The sequence below is a fragment of the Lithobates pipiens genome, unplaced genomic scaffold (genome assembly GCF_037356315.1).
Source record: "Lithobates pipiens isolate NorthernLeopardFrog02 unplaced genomic scaffold, aLitPip1_a1.2 Scaffold_8, whole genome shotgun sequence".
Classification (NCBI taxonomy): domain Eukaryota; kingdom Metazoa; phylum Chordata; class Amphibia; order Anura; family Ranidae; genus Lithobates; species Lithobates pipiens.
This window is the reverse complement of record NW_027507903.1, coordinates 202,372,478-202,391,224: the sequence shown is the minus strand read 5'-3', so window position 1 is coordinate 202,391,224 and position 18,747 is coordinate 202,372,478. Positions and strand designations below refer to the sequence as shown.

Sequence of the window (18,747 nt, the reverse complement as noted above, 5' to 3'; positions counted from 1 at the left end):
TCAACAAGTGATAATGACAGGGGTTGGGACAAAATATTAATACTGTCACCACCTTTTATTCTATTGGTTTAGCATTTAAAATGCTTGTCAAGACGTTTTTTCTAGTTTTCGGAAGCATTATAAATCTTGTTGGGATTCTTTACACTGATTTCTCCATCCTTCTTGTCCTGCTGACAAGTTGCATCACAAGTTGTGAAGGAAAATGTATAGTGCCTTGAAAAAAGTTTTCATGCCCCTTTTCATACATTTTGTAGTGTCACAACCAAAAACATAAATGTATTTTATTGGGATTTTATGTGATAGAACAACACAAAGTGGCACATAATTGTGAAGTGGAAGAAAAATTATAAATGGTTTTCAAAATATTTTACAAATAAATATGTGAAAAGTGTGGTATGCATTTGTATTCAGCCCCCTTTAATCTGATACCCCTTACTAAAATCTAGTAGAACCAATTGCCTTCAGAAGTCGTGGAAATGGCGGTGAAGCTTAAAGCAGGGTTAGGTTATAAAAATATATCCCAAGCTTTGAACATCTTATGGAGTACTGTTCAATCCATCATCCGAAAATGGAAAGAGTATGAAAAGAGTGTCAAAAAGAAAGCCATTGTTCAAAGAAAAAAGCCATAAGAAGTCCCGTTTGCAGTTCCTGAGAAGCCATGTGGGGGACGCAGTAAATGTGGAAGATGGTGCTCTGGTCAGACAAGACCAAAATTGAACATTTTGGCCTAAAAGCAAAACATTACTGTGTGGCGAACGCAAAAACGAACACTGGTAGCATCATGTTGTGGGGATGCTTTTCTTTAGCAAGGACAGGGAAGCTGGTCAGAGTTGATGGGAAGATGGATGAGCCAAATACAGGGCAATCTTAGAAGAAAACCTGTTATGCCCCGTACACACGATCAGACTATCCGGCGGACAATCCGCCGGACTTTGCAGCGGAGGTTCGCCAGACTTTCCGAATGAGCGGACTTGTCCACACACGGCCTCACACGACTGGACTTTTCCAACGGACGAGGTCCGGCAGACAATTCGCCGGACTTTTGGCGGAGGTCCGCCGGACTTTTGAAATGAATGGACTTGTCCACACACGGGATTGTGACATCATAAGGAGCAGGGTCACCATGCGACATCACCCAGAGACCCCGCCCCTTATGCCTATATAAGTCTCCGCTCGACGTGTCTCTGCCATTACGGCCAGAGAGAGCGTTATGTCAACATTGGAAGAATAGAAGAAGAAGGAAGAAGAAGAAGCAGAAGGCGGCGGTGACAGTGTCAAGACCACGCCGCTAGTAAAAGAGCTGGAAGAAGAAAGCAGAGATCCGGCAAGAAGAACCGAAGAGCGGGACAAGACCCCCCGAAGTCGGAAGAAGACCCCTGGACGGCGGCGGCAACGAAGGAGAAAGCTGGGTTCCTCCACTAGTAAAAGAGCTAGTAAAAGAGTAGAAGATAGCGGATTAGCCTGGCGAGAATAATAATGTACTTTAAAAACCTGTGTTGTTTGTTTTTTATTTACACCCAGGTGAATTGGTAGGGGTACATCCCCATACCCATACCCCATACTCATTCACATAAGGTGGGGGCCAGGATCTGGGGGCCCCCTTATTAAAGGGGCCTCCCAGATTCAGATAAGCCCCCCACCCACAGACCCCGACAACTGACGGCCAGGGTTGTCGGGAAGAGGCCCTTGTCCTCATCAACTTGGGGAAAAGGTGCTTTGGGGTGAGGAAGCCGCAGGGCCCTCCTTCCCCAAAGCATCACCCCCATGTTGAGGGCACATGGCCTGGTACGGTTGGGGGGGGGGGCGCTCGCTCATCCCCACTCCCTTTCCTGGCCGTCAGGCTGCGTGCTTGGATAAGGGTTTGCTATGGACTTTGGGAGGACCCCCACACCGTTTTTTCAGCATATGGGTTCCCCTTTAAATCCATACCAGGCGATGGGGCTAGCGACTTGTCAGTCTCGCCGATGGAGGCGGCAACATTGACTTAATTTGCTAGTCTCGTCTACCTGGAGTCACGTTCAAAGTGAACAGACTTTTCTCTGTGTGTGGGCAAGTCTGTTCATTTCAAAAGTCCGGCGGATTAGCACACAGACGGGTGGATTGTCCGCCAGACTGCCGAGTCCGGCGGACAATTTTGAGTCAGCACTTCTTTCTAAGTCCGCTGGACTTTTGGGAACAAAAAGTCTGCCGGAGCCCACACACAGGTGAATTGTCCGGCGGACCAGAGTCTGCCGGATAGTCCGATCGTGTGTATGCGGCATTAGAGTCTGCAAAAAGACTTGAGACTGGGGCAGAGGTTCCCCTTCCAGCAGGACAATGACCCTAAACAGTCAGAGCTACAATGGAATAGTTTAGATCAAAGCATATTCATGTGTTAGAATGGCCCAGTCAAAGTCCAGACCTACATCCAATTGAGAATCTGTGGCAAGACTTAAAAATTGGTGTTCATTGATGTTCTCAATTCAATCTGACATAGCTTTAGTAATTTTGCAAAGTAGAATGGGCAAAAATGTCACTCTCTAGATGTGCAAATCTGGCAGAGACATACCCAAAAAGACCTGCAGCTGTAATTGCTATGAAAGGTGGTACTACAAAGTTTTGACTCAGAGGGGCTGAATACAAATGCACGTTACACTTGTCACATATTTATTTGTAAAAAACTTTGAAAATCATTTATGATTTTCCTTTCACTTGACAATTATGTGCTTCTTTGTGTTGGTCTATCACATAAAATCCTAATAAAATACATTTAGGTTTTTGGTTGTAACGTGACAAAATGTGGAAAATGTCAAGGGGTATGAATACTTTTTCATGACACTGTATAACTAGAACACAGATGGGGGGGGGGTTACTAAAACTGGAGCCAATTAGTCAGTTTCTAGGATTTATTGTCAAAGCTTAAAGCAGTTTTATAGTGTTTTTTTTTTTTACTTTTACCTACAGGTAAGCCTATAATAAGGCTTACCTGTAGGTAAAAAAAAATATCTCCTAAACCTGTTTAGGAGATACCGGTTTAGGAGATATTCCCCTCGCAATGAGCCGCTGATTGCAGCGGTGCATGCGCACAGGGGATTTTCGGCTGAAAGCCCGGCAGACGCTGGACCCTGCCGGAGAGAAATCTCCCACGTCCCATATGTGGACTGCATTTTTAGAATTATAGATAATTAGTATTAATTTGAACATGCAGTAAAGCGCTGTTAGTGCTTGATTCTTTCTTAGATCAATCACATTAGTTACATCGCTCTGTAACATGGCCCGCCCCCTCAGACCGGCTCGTGTGATAGGCAGAACATTGATTCTCTTTACTATCACATGAGTCAGTCTGGGGGGGCGGGGCCATGTTACAGAGCGGCCGCAGTACACAGAGCCATCCAGCACTATGATCAAGAGAAGGAGATGCTGCAGGTACAGCCCGCCCTATGTGCCACAGTGCCTGAATATGAGGGGGAGGGGGAGTGTATCCAACTTATTTTACTGTCCCCAGTTCACCTTGTGCTCCCCTGCCCCCTGTGCTCTCCTCCCCACCACACTCTCCTGCCCCCCAGTGCTCTCCTCCACCACCACACTCTCCTGCCCCCCTAGTGCTCTCCTCCACCACCACACTCTCCTGCGCCCCCCCCCCCCCCAGTGCTCTCCTCCACCACCACAATCTCCTGCCCCCCCAGTGCTCTCCTCTATCACAGTGCTCTCCTCCACCACCACACTCTCCTGCGCCCCCCCAGTGCTCTCCTCCACCACCACACTCTCCTGCCCCCCCAGTGCTCTCCTCTATCACAGTGCTCTCCTCCACCACCACACTCTCCTGCGCCCCCCCCCCCCAGTGCTCTCCTCCACCACCACAATCTCCTGCCCCCCCCAGTGCTCTCCTCTATCACAGTGCTCTCCTCCACCACCACACTCTCCTGCCCCCCTAGTGCTCTCCTCCACCACCACACTCTCCTGCGCCCCCCCCCCCAGTGCTCTCCTCCACCACCACAATCTCCTGCCCCCCCAGTGCTCTCCTCTATCACAGTGCTCTCCTCCACCACCACACTCTCCTGCGCCCCCCCCCAGTGCTCTCCTCCACCACCACACTCTCCTGCCCCCCCAGTGCTCTCCTCTATCACAGTGCTCTCCTCCACCACCACACTCTCCTGCCCCCCCAGTGCTCTCCTCTATCACAGTGCTCTCCTCCACCACCACACTCTCCTGCGCCCCCCCCCCCCAGTGCTCTCCTCCACCACCACAATCTCCTGCCCCCCCCAGTGCTCTCCTCTATCACAGTGCTCTCCTCCACCACCACACTCTCCTGCGCCCCCCCAGTACTCTCCTCCACCACCACACTCTCCTGCCCCCCTCCCCAGTGCTCTCCTCCCCCACCACACTCTCCTGCCCCCCTCCCCAGTGCTCTCCTCCACCACCACACTCTCCTGCCCCCCTCCCCAGTGCTCTCCTCCACCACCACACTCTCCTGCCCCCCTCCCCAGTGCTCTCCTCCACCACCACACTCTCCTGCCCCCCCAGTGCTCTCCTCTATCACAGTGCTCTCCTCCACCACCACACTCTCCTGCGCCCCCCCCCCCCCAGTGCTCTCCTCCACCACCACACTCTCCTGCCCCCCTCCCCAGTGCTTTCCTCCATCACCACACTCTCCTGCGCCCCCCCAGTGCTCTCCTCCCCCACCACACTCTCCTGCGCCCCCCCCCAGTACTCTCCTCCACCACCACACTCTCCTGCCCCCCAGTGCTCTCCTCCACCACCACACTCTCCTGCGCCCCCCCAGTACTCTCCTCCACCACCACACTCTCCTGCCCTCCCCAGTGCTCTCCTCCACCACCACACTCTCCTGCCCCCCTCCCCAGTGCTCTCCTCCACCACCACACTCTCCTGCCCCCCTCCCCAGTGCTCTCCTCCACCACCACACTCTCCTGCCCCCCTCCCCAGTGCTCTCCTCCACCACCACACTCTCCTGCCCCCCTCCCCAGTGCTCTCCTCCACCACCACACTCTCCTGCCCCCCTCCCCAGTGCTCTCCTCCACCACCACACTCTCCTGCCCCCCCCAGTGCTCTCTTCCACCACCACACTCTCCTGCCCCCCCATGCTCTCCTCCACCACCACACTCTCTTGCCCCCCCCAGTGCTCTCCTCCACCACCCACTCTCTTGCCCCCCCCCAGTGTTCTCCTCCACCACCACACTCTCCTGCCCCCCAGTGCTCTCCTCCACCACCACACTCTCCTGCCCCCCCTAGTGCTCTCCTCCACCACCACACTCTCCTGCCCCCCCTAGTGCTCTCCTCCACCACCACACTCTCCTGCCCCCCCCCCCAGTGCTCTCCTCCACCACCACACTCTCCTGCCCCCTCAGTTTTCTCCTCCCCTGTTCTTGCTGCCCCCCCCAACTCTCCAGCTCTCCCCATCCTTCTCTAGCCACCATCCCAGTGCTCCCCCCCACAGCACTCTCCTCCCCCCAGTGCTCTCCACTCCCTCCAGTGCTCTCCCCCTGTTCTTTCTCCCTCCTCTTCTTTCCACTCCCCCAGTGCTTCCCCCCCAGTGCTCTTCAGCTCTCCCCATCACTCTCCAGCCCCCAACCCAGTGCTCTCCAGCCCCCCATTCTCCCCACCCCTGTTCTTTCTGCCCCCCTGGTGCTCTCCAGCCCTCCCCCAGTTCTCTCCTCCACCACCACACTCTCCTGCCCCCCTCCCCAGTGCTCTCCTCCACCACCACACTCTCCTGCCCCCCCAGTGCTCTCCTCCGCCATAACACTCTCCTGTGCCCCACTACACTCTCTTGCCCCCCCCCCCCCAGTGCTCTCCTCCACCACCACACTCTCCTGCCCCCCCAGTGCTCTCCTCCACCACCACACTCTCCTGCCCCCCCACTGCTCTCCTCCACCACCACTCTCCTGCCCCCCCAGTTGCTCTCCTTCACCACCACACTCTCCTGCTCCCCCCCAGTGCTCTCCTCCTCCACCACACTCTCCTGCCCCCCCCCAATGCTCTCCTCCACCACCACACTCTCCTGCCCCCCCCAGTGCTCTCCTCCACCACCACACTCTCCTGCCCCCCCCCCCCGGTGCTCTCCTCCACCACCACACTCTCCTGCCCCCCCGGGCTCTCCTCCACCACCACACTCTCCTGCCCCCCCATGCTCTCCTCCACCACCACACTCTCTTGCCCCCCCCCCAGTGCTCTCCTCCACCACCACACTCTCTTGCCCCCCCGTGCTCTCCTCCACCACCACACTGTCCTGCCCCCCCAGTGCTCTCCTCCACCACCACACTCTCCTGCCCCCCCCAGTGCTCTCCTCCACCACCACACTCTCCTGCCCCCTCAGTTTTCTCCTCCCCTGTTCTTGCTGCCCCCCCCCCAACTCTCCAGCTCTCCCCATCCTTCTCTAGCCACCATCCCAGTGCTCCCCCCCACAGCACTCTTCCCCCCCCCCAGTGCTCTCCACTCCCTCCAGTGCTCTCCCCCTGTTATTTCTCCCTCCTCTTCTTTCCACTCCCCCCAGTGCTTCCCCCCCAGTGCTCTTCAGCTCTCCCCATCACTCTCCAGCCCCCAACCCAGTGCTCTCCAGCCCCCCATTTTCCCCACCCCTGTTCTTTCTGCCGCCCTGGTGCTCTCCAGCCCCCCCCCCCCCCCAGTGCTCTCCACCCCTGTTCTTTTTGGCTCCCACCAGCACTCTCCACTCCCAACCCCTGTACTCTCCACTCCCCCTGCATTCTGCCCCCACCCATGTGCTCTCCAACCCTACCAGTGCTCTCCACCCCCCATAGTGCTCTCCAGTCCCCAGTGCTTCCCACCCCTGTCCTTCCTTGCCCCCACTGGTGCTCTCCACTCCCCCCTGCTCTTTGTACCCCCCCAGTACTCTCCAGCCCCTGTGCTCTTAACTCCTGTTTTTCTGCTCCCCCAGTGCTCTTCACCGCACCACACTCTCCTGCCCCCCGTGCTCTCCTCCACCACCACACTCTCCTGCCCCCCCTGCTCTCCAGCTCTCCCCATCCTTCTCTAGCCACCATCCCAGTGCTCTCCCCTGTTCCCCCCCAGTGCTCTCTCCCCTGTTCCCCCCACCCCCCCCTCCGTGCTCTCCACTCCCCTCCTTGCTCTCCCCCTGTTCTTTCCCCCAGTGCTCTCCAGTTCTCTCCCCCCCTGTTCTCCCCCCCTGTTCTTTCCCCCCCCCTGTGCTCTCCACTCCCCCCTAGTGCTCTCCCCCCCCCAGTGCTCTCCACTCCACTCCCCCAGTGCTCCCCCGTGCTCTGCCCCCTGTTCTTTCCCCCCCCAGTGCTCTTCAGCTCTCCCCATCACTCTCCAGCCCCCACCCCAGTGCTCTCCAGCCCCCCATTCTCCCCACCCCTGTCCTTTCTGCCCCGCTGGTGCTCTCCAGCCCCCCCAGTGCTCTCTACCCTCCGTGCTCTCCACCCCTGCATTTTGCCCCCACCCATGTGCTCTCCACCCCCCCATAGTGCTCTCCAGTCTCCCGTGCTTTCCACCCCTGTTCTTTCTGGCCCCCACTGGTGCTCTCCACTCCCCCCTGCTCTTTGTACCCCCCCAGTACTCTCCAGCCCCGTGCTCTCCACCCCTGTTTTTCTGCCCCCCCCAGTGCTCTTCACCGCCCCACACTCTTAGCCCCCCCCAGTGCTATCAGCCTACTGTGCTCTCTACCTCTGTTCTTATTGGCCCCCCAGCGCTCTCTGCTCCCCAACCCTGTGATCTCCACTCCCCCTCGCTCTTTGCTCCCACCCATGTGTTCTCCAACCCCGCCAGTACTCTCTACTCTCTAGTACGCTCCCCCTTCTCTCCAACTCCCACCCAGTGCTCTCCACTTCCCCAGGACCAGAGGACAGGCTGACTGGGGCCGGAAAATGAGGATGGCTGAAGGTGCAGGTGGCCAGGGACCACTCCATCTCACAGCAGACAGATCCTCTGGAAGGAGCACCGTCCCCATCCAAAACGAGAACAGACCCTGCCTGCTGCTGCCCATCATGGATATCCTGCTGGCATGCAAGGTACCGTACCAAGCATCAACAACACACCTTTCCACAGACAGGGACTTCAGACTGGGGCATGGGGCACAGGAGGGGCTGCAATGATGGGCACAATAAAGCTGCATTTGGTGGGCACAGTAAAGCTGCATTTGGTGGGCACAGCGAGGCTGCATTTGGTGGGCACAGCGAGGCTGCATTGAGCTCTTGCATCAAGTCTGCAGTCTCTGTCCATCTCCTGTAGCATGTCTGCAGTCTCTGAGGGAGTCTGGAGAGGAGTCAAGAGTGGGAGCACCGCTGGGATGGGGGTCATGGGAAAAGTCAGACTTGTGTGGACTGTGGACAGGAGACCATAGGATAAATCCAGACCCGCCAAGCTGGAGCCGACTGACTGAGCCCTGCACAGTGCACCTGAGAGGAGGTCAGTGAAAGCACCGCCAGGCCAGTCGGGGGGGGGGGGGGGGGGGTCACTGATGTAAGGGGGGAGTGAATACGATAATGTAAGGGGCACTGATATAAAGGGTTTCCTCCTTATATTAGTAACCCACCCCCCTTACCTTAGTGTATTCTTTCTGCAGAAGGTGCCCCCCCTCCCCACCCACGTTCTGAGTTCCTGGGGTCCCCCTTGATGATTGATCACTTACCACTATTAACTGGTAAAATGTATGGTTTTCCCTTTCATGAACAAGAAAATAATGACGTTATGCTGTTGGGCTGGTATAATAATGCTGTGAGGCTGGTATGAAATTTTTTCCAGGGCTGGTTTTTGAAAGCATGGGCGTCCGCAATATTACTCAGGTGGCTGCGTACCATGCCCATATAGCCTAGAGAATGTACATCTTTTTACATTGCAATACATCTGTTTTTGCCATATTTTTATCTTGATGAAAACAGCCTATACAGTGACAGTATGAGATCAAAATATGGCCACAACAGATGTATTGCAATGTAAAAAGATGTACATTCTCTAGGCTATATGGGCATGGAACACAGCTGCCAGAGTAACTTCCAATACAAAGTGAAGATGAATTATCTGTTATAAAACACATGTATTACCAGTGGAAAGATTTTCATGAGATTGTCGAAAAGGGGCGGAGCATGAGTGACCTTAAAATGATGCCCCCCCTTGGAAAAAGTTCTGCGGACGCCCATGCATAGATGATATCATGCTTTTTATGTTTAACCAGTTTTTTGAAAACTGACTCGATTCTCCGATTCACACCCTCGATGTGGAAGGGGGTTATCCTCCCTATTGAACTATTGATTTGAATTGTTGCCTTTTTTGGGGTCCGTGCGCCTGCCCTGCTCAGTGCTCAGTCTCACTGCTCACCTCGATCTTGCAGCCACCCGCCTGCCGCTATCCAAGTTCCGCTGCTTCTTCCAAGGGAGAGAGAGGCCAGAGGGCAGGCGGTGTGCAGATGTATATCACTCAGGACCTGCAGCCGGAACTATAGAAGCCGCATTGGAAAATGAGGCTGGATTACTGCGAGGCTGTGGTCCCTAGTCCTTGCCCAATCACCTCCCACTCGCAGCACAACTGTTTTTGCCGGCCCGGACCCGACCCCAGTGGTGATCATGAGTTTTACATGTTGCAGCAATCAGCACTAGCACTGGCAGAGAAAGCACAGCCAGAGCACAGGGATGATTAGGGTGTGCCTGGGCACACCTGGCACAACCTGTGCACGCGCCTATGTTGAGCGGGGAAACCCTGACAGAGCAGTTGTATAGAAGTTTATTAGTAGATAGACTCCCTGCCCATACAGGAAATGAAATTCAGCCGGTTCTGCAGGGAATTTCTAACCATGTATGACATAAAGCAGTGTGAAGCCCATTTATTATATTGCAGTTTACCAATTCTTAGCCCTTGTATACACGGTTGGAAATTCAGACGGAAAATGTCCGATCGGACCGCGTTTTCGGATAATAAGACCGTGTGAGGGCTCCATCTGACCTTTTCCGTCGGAATGTCCAACCAACAAAGTTTGAGAGCTGGATATAAAATTTTCCGATCGTTTGAAGATTGTCCGATCGTTGTAGAGAATTCCGATCGGACAAATTGCCACGCATGCTCAGATCAAATTACGAGACCAAAGCTATTGGCTACTAGCCTGAATGTAGTCCCGTCGTAACGAACGAACGTCATCATGTTCCGAAACAATTGGATTTTCCGACAACTTTGTCCGACCGCGTGTATGCAACACCAGTTTCGGACAAAATCTGTCGGAAAAAATCAGACGGATTTTGTAGTCAGAATGTCCGACCGTGTGTACGGGGGCTTAGACTTGATGGCTGTATTAGTATTCTTTGTTAAGTTTTCTTTCTCCTATTTTTATCTAGTGATCTACCCAGCAAATCTGTTGTTTTTCCTAGCGCAAGCTCTCCAGCAGAATGTATCAGTTTACATGAATGAGACAAACCACTTAGCACTGGCAGGGTTGATTAAAATGACAATCTTTTATTTATTAAAGTATAACTAAGTATATCCTTTTGGATAGAGTGGAGATGGATTAGAACCCCTGTCAGTTTGTATTGTTGTCTGTGCTCCCATTAGTTATATTCACTCTCTCTATTTGTCATGTTTATTATTATCATTAAGGGCCAGTTCACACCACAAAAACGCACCCCAGATCCGTTCCGGATGCGTTTCTGCATGTGCATTTTTAATGCATTTTTGGCACGTTCTGGTGTTTTTTTGGTGTATTTCTGGATGCATTCCAGATGCTTTTTTATTTGTTCCTGTTTTTTTTTTTTTTTTTGTGTTTTGGGGTCTGGTGTGTTCTTGATGTGTTTTTGATGCATTCCAGTGCATTCCGGTGCATTTTAGATGTATTTTGCTGCGTTACAGCATAGTCCAGTGCAGGAAAAGAAAAACTGACTGCACTGGTGTGAACTATGCCATTGGAAACCATATAACCTATTTTCCATGCGTTTTTGATGCAGAAAAAAATGCAATGGACTGCATGTAGTGTGAACTGGCCCTGAAATTGAAAGTAAAAGAAATTTCTAAATTTTGGGTTATCCCCAGGAAAGTAATAGACATAAAATCTTCCAATAGCAACACTAGTTGTGATGGCCTGGGGGTCCCCAATAAATTCCCTTAATTTGCAGGGATTTCTTATCACTTCCTGGTTTGGCTATATGAGAGGAAGTGAAGGGAAATCTACCCAATGGGACATGCATGGCAGAAAATAAACCAATAGGGGCTATATCCCATCCCTATAATGCAAAACCTGCATTCACTATATCTGGTACAGTACACAGAACATGGAAATGCAATTATTTTAGTAAATATAAACAGCTAAATTTTTCTCATCAGCAGTATATAGCAGTCTTGTGACTTTTATTAGTGTCTGGTTAAAGCTTGTAGGAGGAGTTTTCATTCTCCCATGATTGTCCAATGAGAATGCAGCACCCCTGACCCTCTGTCTGGACAGTGCTAATTGGCCCAGCGCTGATTGCTTGCACCCTCCCAAGAAAAAAAAAACTCTCTAGCAATACACCAAACTGAACATATGTCCCCAAGGCTCTGTACTATCAGGAGATGGATTGGGGACAGTGGAAGAAGGGGAGCATCAGAGAAGACAGGATCTAGCAGCTTTTTTACACAATGTGCAGGATTAACCCCTTAGGTTGCACAGTGAGTATAATAAGCATGCTTTACTGCACTGCAGACTGATTTTACTATTGTGGGTTTAGTAACACTTTAACCGCTTGCCGCCCGCCCATCGTCAAATGACTGAGGAGCCGTGCAGCTTTTGTTCTGGGACACCCATGGCCATGCTGTGTTACTAGGACATGGCGCAACCACAATATTTGTAAAGAGCCTTGGATAGATCCAATCACAGCCGGTCACATGTAAACACGAAAATGCCGGTAATCTGACAGTGTGAGGCGAGGAGAGACGATCAGTGGCATCTCCTCGCTGGGGACATCGAGACATGTAATCAGGGCACTGATCATCAAAGCGGTGGCAATCAGTGCCCACCAGTGCCAGCAATCAGTGCCCATAAGTGCCACCAATCAGTGCCCATTAGTGATGCCAGTCAGTGCTGGCATTCAGTGCTGGCTATCAGTGCCCACCAGTGCCACCTATCAGTGCAAACCAGTGCCACCCATCAGTGCTGTCTATCAGTGGCACCTATCAGTAAAAATAAGTGCAGCATATTAGTGCCTCCTCATCAGTGCCACCAATCAGTGGCCATAAGTGCCGCCTCATCAGTGGCCATAAGTGCCATAAAAAAGTGCCCATAAAGGCCATAAAAAAATTATGTAAAGCACCCCTGTCCCTACGTGCATACATAGATCATGTAAGCAGTGTTCAAACCATATATGTGGGGTATCACTGTCAACATAAAAGTGAGAGAAATAATTCAAGCACTAGATCTCCTCTATAACTGTAAACTGGTAGCTTGTAGAAATGATAAAAAAGTGTCGCCTATGGAGATTTTTAAGTACAGTAGATTGTCACCATTACACGAGTGTGCACAATTTTGAAGCATGGGTACCTATTTACTCGGCATAACATCATCTTTCATAATATACAAAAAAATTGGGTTATATATTGTTTTGTTTTCTTTTTAATTCATGAAAGTGCATTTTCTACCAAAAAATTGCGTTATAAAACAAATTGCTGGCCAAAAACCTTATGACATAAAAAATTGCAATCGACAGCTATTTTATTCTCTCAGGCCACGTACACACGGGCGGATTGTGTGCCCAACTAAGTTCATCAGACAATCCGACAGACAGTCCGTCCAAATTTTAAATGAACGGACTTGACCACACACGATGAACAGACAGTCCGCTGAAAGCTTGCGCGATGACGTGTACAGCACGTACGACGGGACTAGAAATTCGACGTCCAATACACTGCAATGCAACCTTCGGCGTGTAAATCCTTTCTGAGCATGCGCCATACTTAGTCCGTCCAACTTGCCTACACACGAGCGGACTGTCCGCTGAAACCAAGTTTGGAAGGACAAAATTACGGAAATTCCGAAAGACTTAGTCCATCAGACTGTCCGCTGAAAAAGTCCGCTGAAGCCCACACACGAGCGGATTGTCCGCTGAAACACGGTTCAGCGGACTAAGTTGGGCAGACAATCCGCCCGTGTGTACGCGGCCTGAGGCCTCTGCTAAGAAAAAAATATATAATTGATATTTAATTTATATATATATTCTAATTATATATATAGTTCATGAAAGTGTTTTTTTCCAAAACAATTGCGTTTGTAAAATCACTGCACAAAAACCGTATGACATAAAAAATTGCAATAACAGCTATTTTATGCTCTAAGACCTCTGCTAAGAATATATATATATAACATTTGGGGGTTCTGAGGAAATTTCTAGCAAAAAAGAAAAAGTTTTTCTTTATACTTGATAGTGTTTTTTTCCAAATAAATTGCATTTGAAAAATCACATTTATTATCTGCATAGCATTACAAGATGCTTTATAATCGATATATATATATATATGTATGTATGTGTATATATATATTTTTTTTTTTTATGAAAGTTAGTTTATGAAAGTGTTTTTTTCCCAAAAAATTGTGTTTGAAAAATCACATTTATTACCTGCATAGCATTACAAGGTGCTTTATCATATATATATATATATATATATATATATATATATATATATATATATATATATATATATATATATATATATATATATATAATATAATATATATATATATATATATATATATATATATATATATATATATAGTCCATGAAAGTGTTTTTTTCCCCCAAAAAAATTGTGTTTGAAAAATCACTGCACAAAAACTGTATGACATAAAAAAAATGCAATGACAGCTATTTTATTCTCTAAGGCCTCTGCTATGAAAAAAAAAAATATATATATATATATAACATTTGGGGGTTCTAAGTAATTTTCTAGCAAAAAAAAAAAAAGTTTTTGGACACATATCATGAAAGTGGAGTTGCCCTTTAGATGTAGACAATAAAAAAAGCTCAAAGTTTAGAAAAAATGGATATATTGAATACTGCATGTAGATATATTACCTGCATAGCATCACAAGATGCTTTATAATTGATATATATATTATATATATATATATATATATATATATATATATATATATATATATATATATATATATATATTATTTTTTTTCTATAAAAATACAAATATGTTGTGCTTGAAAGATATGATTGCAATGATACAAAATATAAGGAGAGGTGTAGCGCCTCTCCATATATATGTGTATATGTATATATATATATATATATATATATATATATATATATATATATATATATTCTAATTTTATATAAACAGTTCATGAAAGTGTTTTTTTTCCAAAGAAATTGCCTTTGAAAAATCCCCTTTATTACCTGCATAGCATTACAAGATGCTTTATAATTGATATAGAATTTATATATATATATATATATATATATATATATATATAAATAAATAAATATATATATATATATATATATATATATATATAAATTATAATTTATATACAAGACACACGCACAATAATATATATATATATATATATATATATATATATATATATATATATATATATATATATGTCGTATGTGTGTTTTGCTGGTGGTGAATGTATGGTGGCAGCTGCCCAACTCTGAGGATAATCTGCAGGCAGGGTCCTTCCAGGTGATGAGTTCTGCTCTCCTCTACTGAAGCTTCACCTTCCCTCTGCTCTCCTCTCTAGGGCTCCCTTTGCCTAAAAAACTGCAGCTCAGAAAAGAAGCTTCAAAAAGGTGAACCAATGGCGTGTGGGGGGTGTGTCCTCCTGGGCAGAGTTAACCCTATGTGTGTAGAGGTCTGCTGTGGCTGAGAGGCAGCTCTTGCCTGCTGGGTGCTGCTGTTCTCACATAGGGATCAGAGCAGGGAGGCACAGAGAAAGGAAGAGCTGGCCATGGAGCATTAAGCTGCACGTTGCTAAGGAATCTATCAGTGCTCTGGATCTACATTGCAATAGCCATCAGCTCTCTTCTCCCCCCACCACCCTCCCTTAGAGACATGGAGATGTTAAATCTGCGCTGCCTCCTGGCTTGCCTTCAGCTCCTCTTCATCTGTCAAGTGGGTAAGTGATTTGAGAATAAATGAGGCTCCCTTTAACAAAGAAGGGTCCCCTGATCTCCTAGGCTGTGTGTTAGGGTCAGTGCTACGTGTGATGAGAATGTCCCCAGGACCGATGGCCATGGACAGGTTTATCCGGCTTCTCACCGGTACGGTAGCCTTTTGATGGCAGCCAACGAGGTCAAAGGCGACGTGCCATGGTCACGTCATAATTGATTGCGTTTGATGATACAATAGCTGTATGTGTTTTATTGGCTGATCAATTATTCCTGTATTCCTTCTGCGTGATGTCTAACCCCCCACCCACCCCCTACCCCATGGCCTTGAAGTAGACGGTTGGTTCTTGTACGGATGAGAGCCTCATCCGCAATAAAACCTTGAGTCGTGATCCGGTTTCATAGAACGCAATTGAATTCGTTGCACACTTGTCTGACTTCTATTATGCCACACGCTGCGCCGATCTCTAGGGTTTCCTCTGCGCACAACTCGTTTAACAAGTCTACGTTTTCCTGTGCCAGTCAACGGGTCGTCTATGTGTGCCCTTCTATGATGATCACCTGTGGGTCCGCGCCGTGGCTGATTTCGACCCTCGGTGGCTCTGAACGTGAGCCATCCACGATCCAGCACATAAATCTGCTCGCTGGTATCTAATGGCAACAAAAGCTGCCGGCCGCTCCGCTCGAGCCATTCAGCCAAGCATTGTCTGCTGGCCAGATGGCGTACGCCAGGAAGCCACTTCTTCCCCCCCGTCTAATGTTTCAACTTTTCCTCCGCAACAATCCGAAAAGCTTGTGGCAATTAGAAAAATATTTGGTGTTGGTATTTTGGTAATTATCCGCAACATCGTTACAGATGTTTAGAAATACGCTTCTTCAAGGCGCAATCCAATTTCCTAATATTTCCTTTTTTTTTATTGGTCTAAGCTGTATTCTTCATTAGAAGCCGGGAACGTTCCGTATCGCTGTGTCCTGTAATAGGGAGGTAATTAGGCGTTGTAGGTGTCAGTGCATTGCTTACCATTTCATTATTCCTTCATTCACATTATTTAGTAGCCACAGACAGGCTGGGCTTCTTTTTTTTTTTTTTTTCCTCCCCGAGGATGATGTTTAGACAAAGAACGGGGGGGGGATGTTTTTCAGTCCAACAAAGCAATGGATCATTTCAAAACAGAAAACATACACAGGATCTACTGCAATCGGATTCTTCGAGTGAAACGCATATTGTATAATGAGGAGAGGCGATCCTAGTCTTTAAAGCCGTATTAAACCCAAAAAGCCAACATTTAGTATATTGCAGCTTACAAATTCTGTGATGCATTCATTTTTTAAGGCTTTTATTCTCTTATTTTCACCTGGTGATCTGGCCAGTAAGTCTGTTGTGTTTCAAAAGAACAAGCTCTCCAGCAGGATGTATCTGTTACAGGGATGAGGCAAACCATTTAAAGTGTTACTAATCCCGCAACAGTAAAATCAGTGTGTATATGTAGTAAAGCGCACTTGTTATACTCACTGTGGAACCTAAGGGGTTAATCGTCCGCATTGTATTAAAAAAAAGTCTGTTTGATCCTGGCTTCTCTGATCCTCCCCTTCTTCCACTGTCCCCCCATAATTGCCTGATTACACAGACTGCAGGACCCCTGACTCTCTGTCTGGACAGAGCTGATCCTGGTCCTGTGCTGGTGCAAGAAAATAAAATGAAAGAAAGACGTTTTTTTGACTGACCTATGAGACTCTCCGTCTGGACAGTGTTGATTGGTCCTGTGCTGATGCAAGAAAATAAAAAGACAGAAAGGAGTTTTTTTGACTGATCTATAAACTCTCTGTCTGGACAGTGTTGATTGGTCCTGTGCTGATCACATGCACTCTCCCAATAAAAAGAAAACCTCTCTAGCAATGCACACCAAACTGAGCATGTGCAGCCTGACTCCATAGGCTCTGTATCAGGGGGTCTCAGACTGGCGGCCCTCCAGCTGTTGCTAAACTACAAGTCCCACCATGCCTCTGCCTGTGGGAGTCATGCTTGTATCTGTCAGCCTTGCAATGCCTCATGGGACTTGTAGTTTCGCAACAGCTGGAGCACCAGTTTAGAACCCCATGACACAGAGCCTATGGAGTCAGGCTGCACATGCTCAGTTTGGTGTGCATTGCTAGAGAGGTTTTTTTTTTATTGGGGGAGTGCATATGATCAACACAGGGCCAATCAACACTACCCAGACAGAGAGTCCCATAGGTCAGTCAAAGAAACTCCTCCTACAAGCTTTAACCATTGCTTGGTTGGACACTGCTAGAAGTCACAAGACTGCTATATACTGCTGATGAGAAAAGGTATTTAGCAGTTTATATTTACTAAAACTATTATATTTCCATGTTCTGTGTACTGTGGGAGACCAGATATAGTGAATGCAGGCTCCTGGGTTTATTAACACTTTAACACTAACAGGGGTGCTTACAATGATCAGTTTTACGTATTTATGTAAAACTGTTATCCCAAAATGGTCCATATCATAAATACTGTATGCTTAAAGTGTTACTAATCCCAGGATCCTGCATTCACTATATCTGGTCTCCCACAGTACACGGAAATATAATAGTTTTAGTAAATATAAACTGCTAAATACCCTTTCTCATCAGCAGTATATAGCAGTCTTGTGACTTCTATCAATGACTAGTTAAAGCTTGTAGGAGGGGTTTTCATTCTCCCCTGATTGTCCTATGAGGCTGCAGGACCCCTGACCCTCTGTCTGGACAGTGCTGATTGGCCCAGTGCTGATCACATGCACTCTCCCAAGAAAAAAAAAAACTCTCTAGCAATACACACCAAACTGAGCATGTGCAGCCTGTCCCTGTTCTATCAGTAGATGGTTTGAGCACAGTGGAAGAAGGAGAGGATCAGAGAAGACAGGATCAGCTTGCCTTTTTACACAATGCAGAGAGTTAAACACTTAGTGAGTATAATAAGCATGCTTTACTGCATATGCAGACTGATTTTACTGTTGTGGCTTTAGTAACACTTTAAAGTGGAGCTTCAACATAGACTTTTTTAATCCTAGCATTAGTAAGTAGATAGGAATGTACTTAAAAATCGCATTGCAAGTCGCACCCCATTGCTGGCAATGTAACCATTCAAATTGGTGCGACTCAAGTCACAGCGACTTTGAAAAAGGCTCCTGCACTACTTGTTTGCATTTTTTATTGTGACTTGCATTGACTTCTGTTAAATTAAGTCACAAGCCGCAATGAAATGGCACATCAAAACTGAACTGATTGGGCAGCTTTGAAATCACGCAGAAATAGCATGACTTCAAAGGCGCACTGGTGTGAACCTGGGCTTAAACCTTTTTTTTTTTACATTTCTTTAGTTACTTCCTGATTTCTTGCTTAGGCAAATTATGTTATACTGTTCATCCCAGGAGTCTTCAGGAGGGGAGGCGAGGAGAAGGGCTTTTCTCAGCTAAGCACACTCTGCATGCTTGAGCTAAGGGCAGATGGATTCCAGGAAGTTAATGCTATATAAATCACATGGGGCGGGGGGGTGCTATGGGGCGGCTACAGGGTGAGCTGCACACTGCATAGCATGCATAAAGATAAAAAAACCTTTACAACCACTTTAAGGCTCCGTTCACATCTTGGTGTTCCGAACTGCATTCATTTTCTTTTTTAGGTTTTTTTCACCTTCTGTTTTCATCTGGTGATCTGACCA

General features: G+C 48.0%; 1 protein-coding gene across 7 annotated transcripts in view; it reads left to right on the top strand.

The window, feature by feature from the left end:
* Positions 1–14,771: 14,771 nt before the first annotated feature.
* Positions 14,772–18,747, top strand: part of PTPRZ1 (protein tyrosine phosphatase receptor type Z1) — a 332,340-nt gene continuing 328,364 nt past the window's right edge. For 3 of the 7 annotated variants that reach the window (XM_077472627.1, XM_077472625.1, XM_077472624.1), the window contains exon 1: positions 14,773–15,052. In XM_077472627.1, coding sequence (XP_077328753.1) covers positions 14,989–15,052 — 64 coding nt within the window. In that variant the 5' untranslated portion in view covers positions 14,773–14,988. Of the gene's footprint in view, positions 15,053–18,747 lie in introns of all 7 variants that reach the window. The other 4 variants (XM_077472629.1, XM_077472628.1, XM_077472626.1 and 1 more) reach the window with 3 other exon arrangements.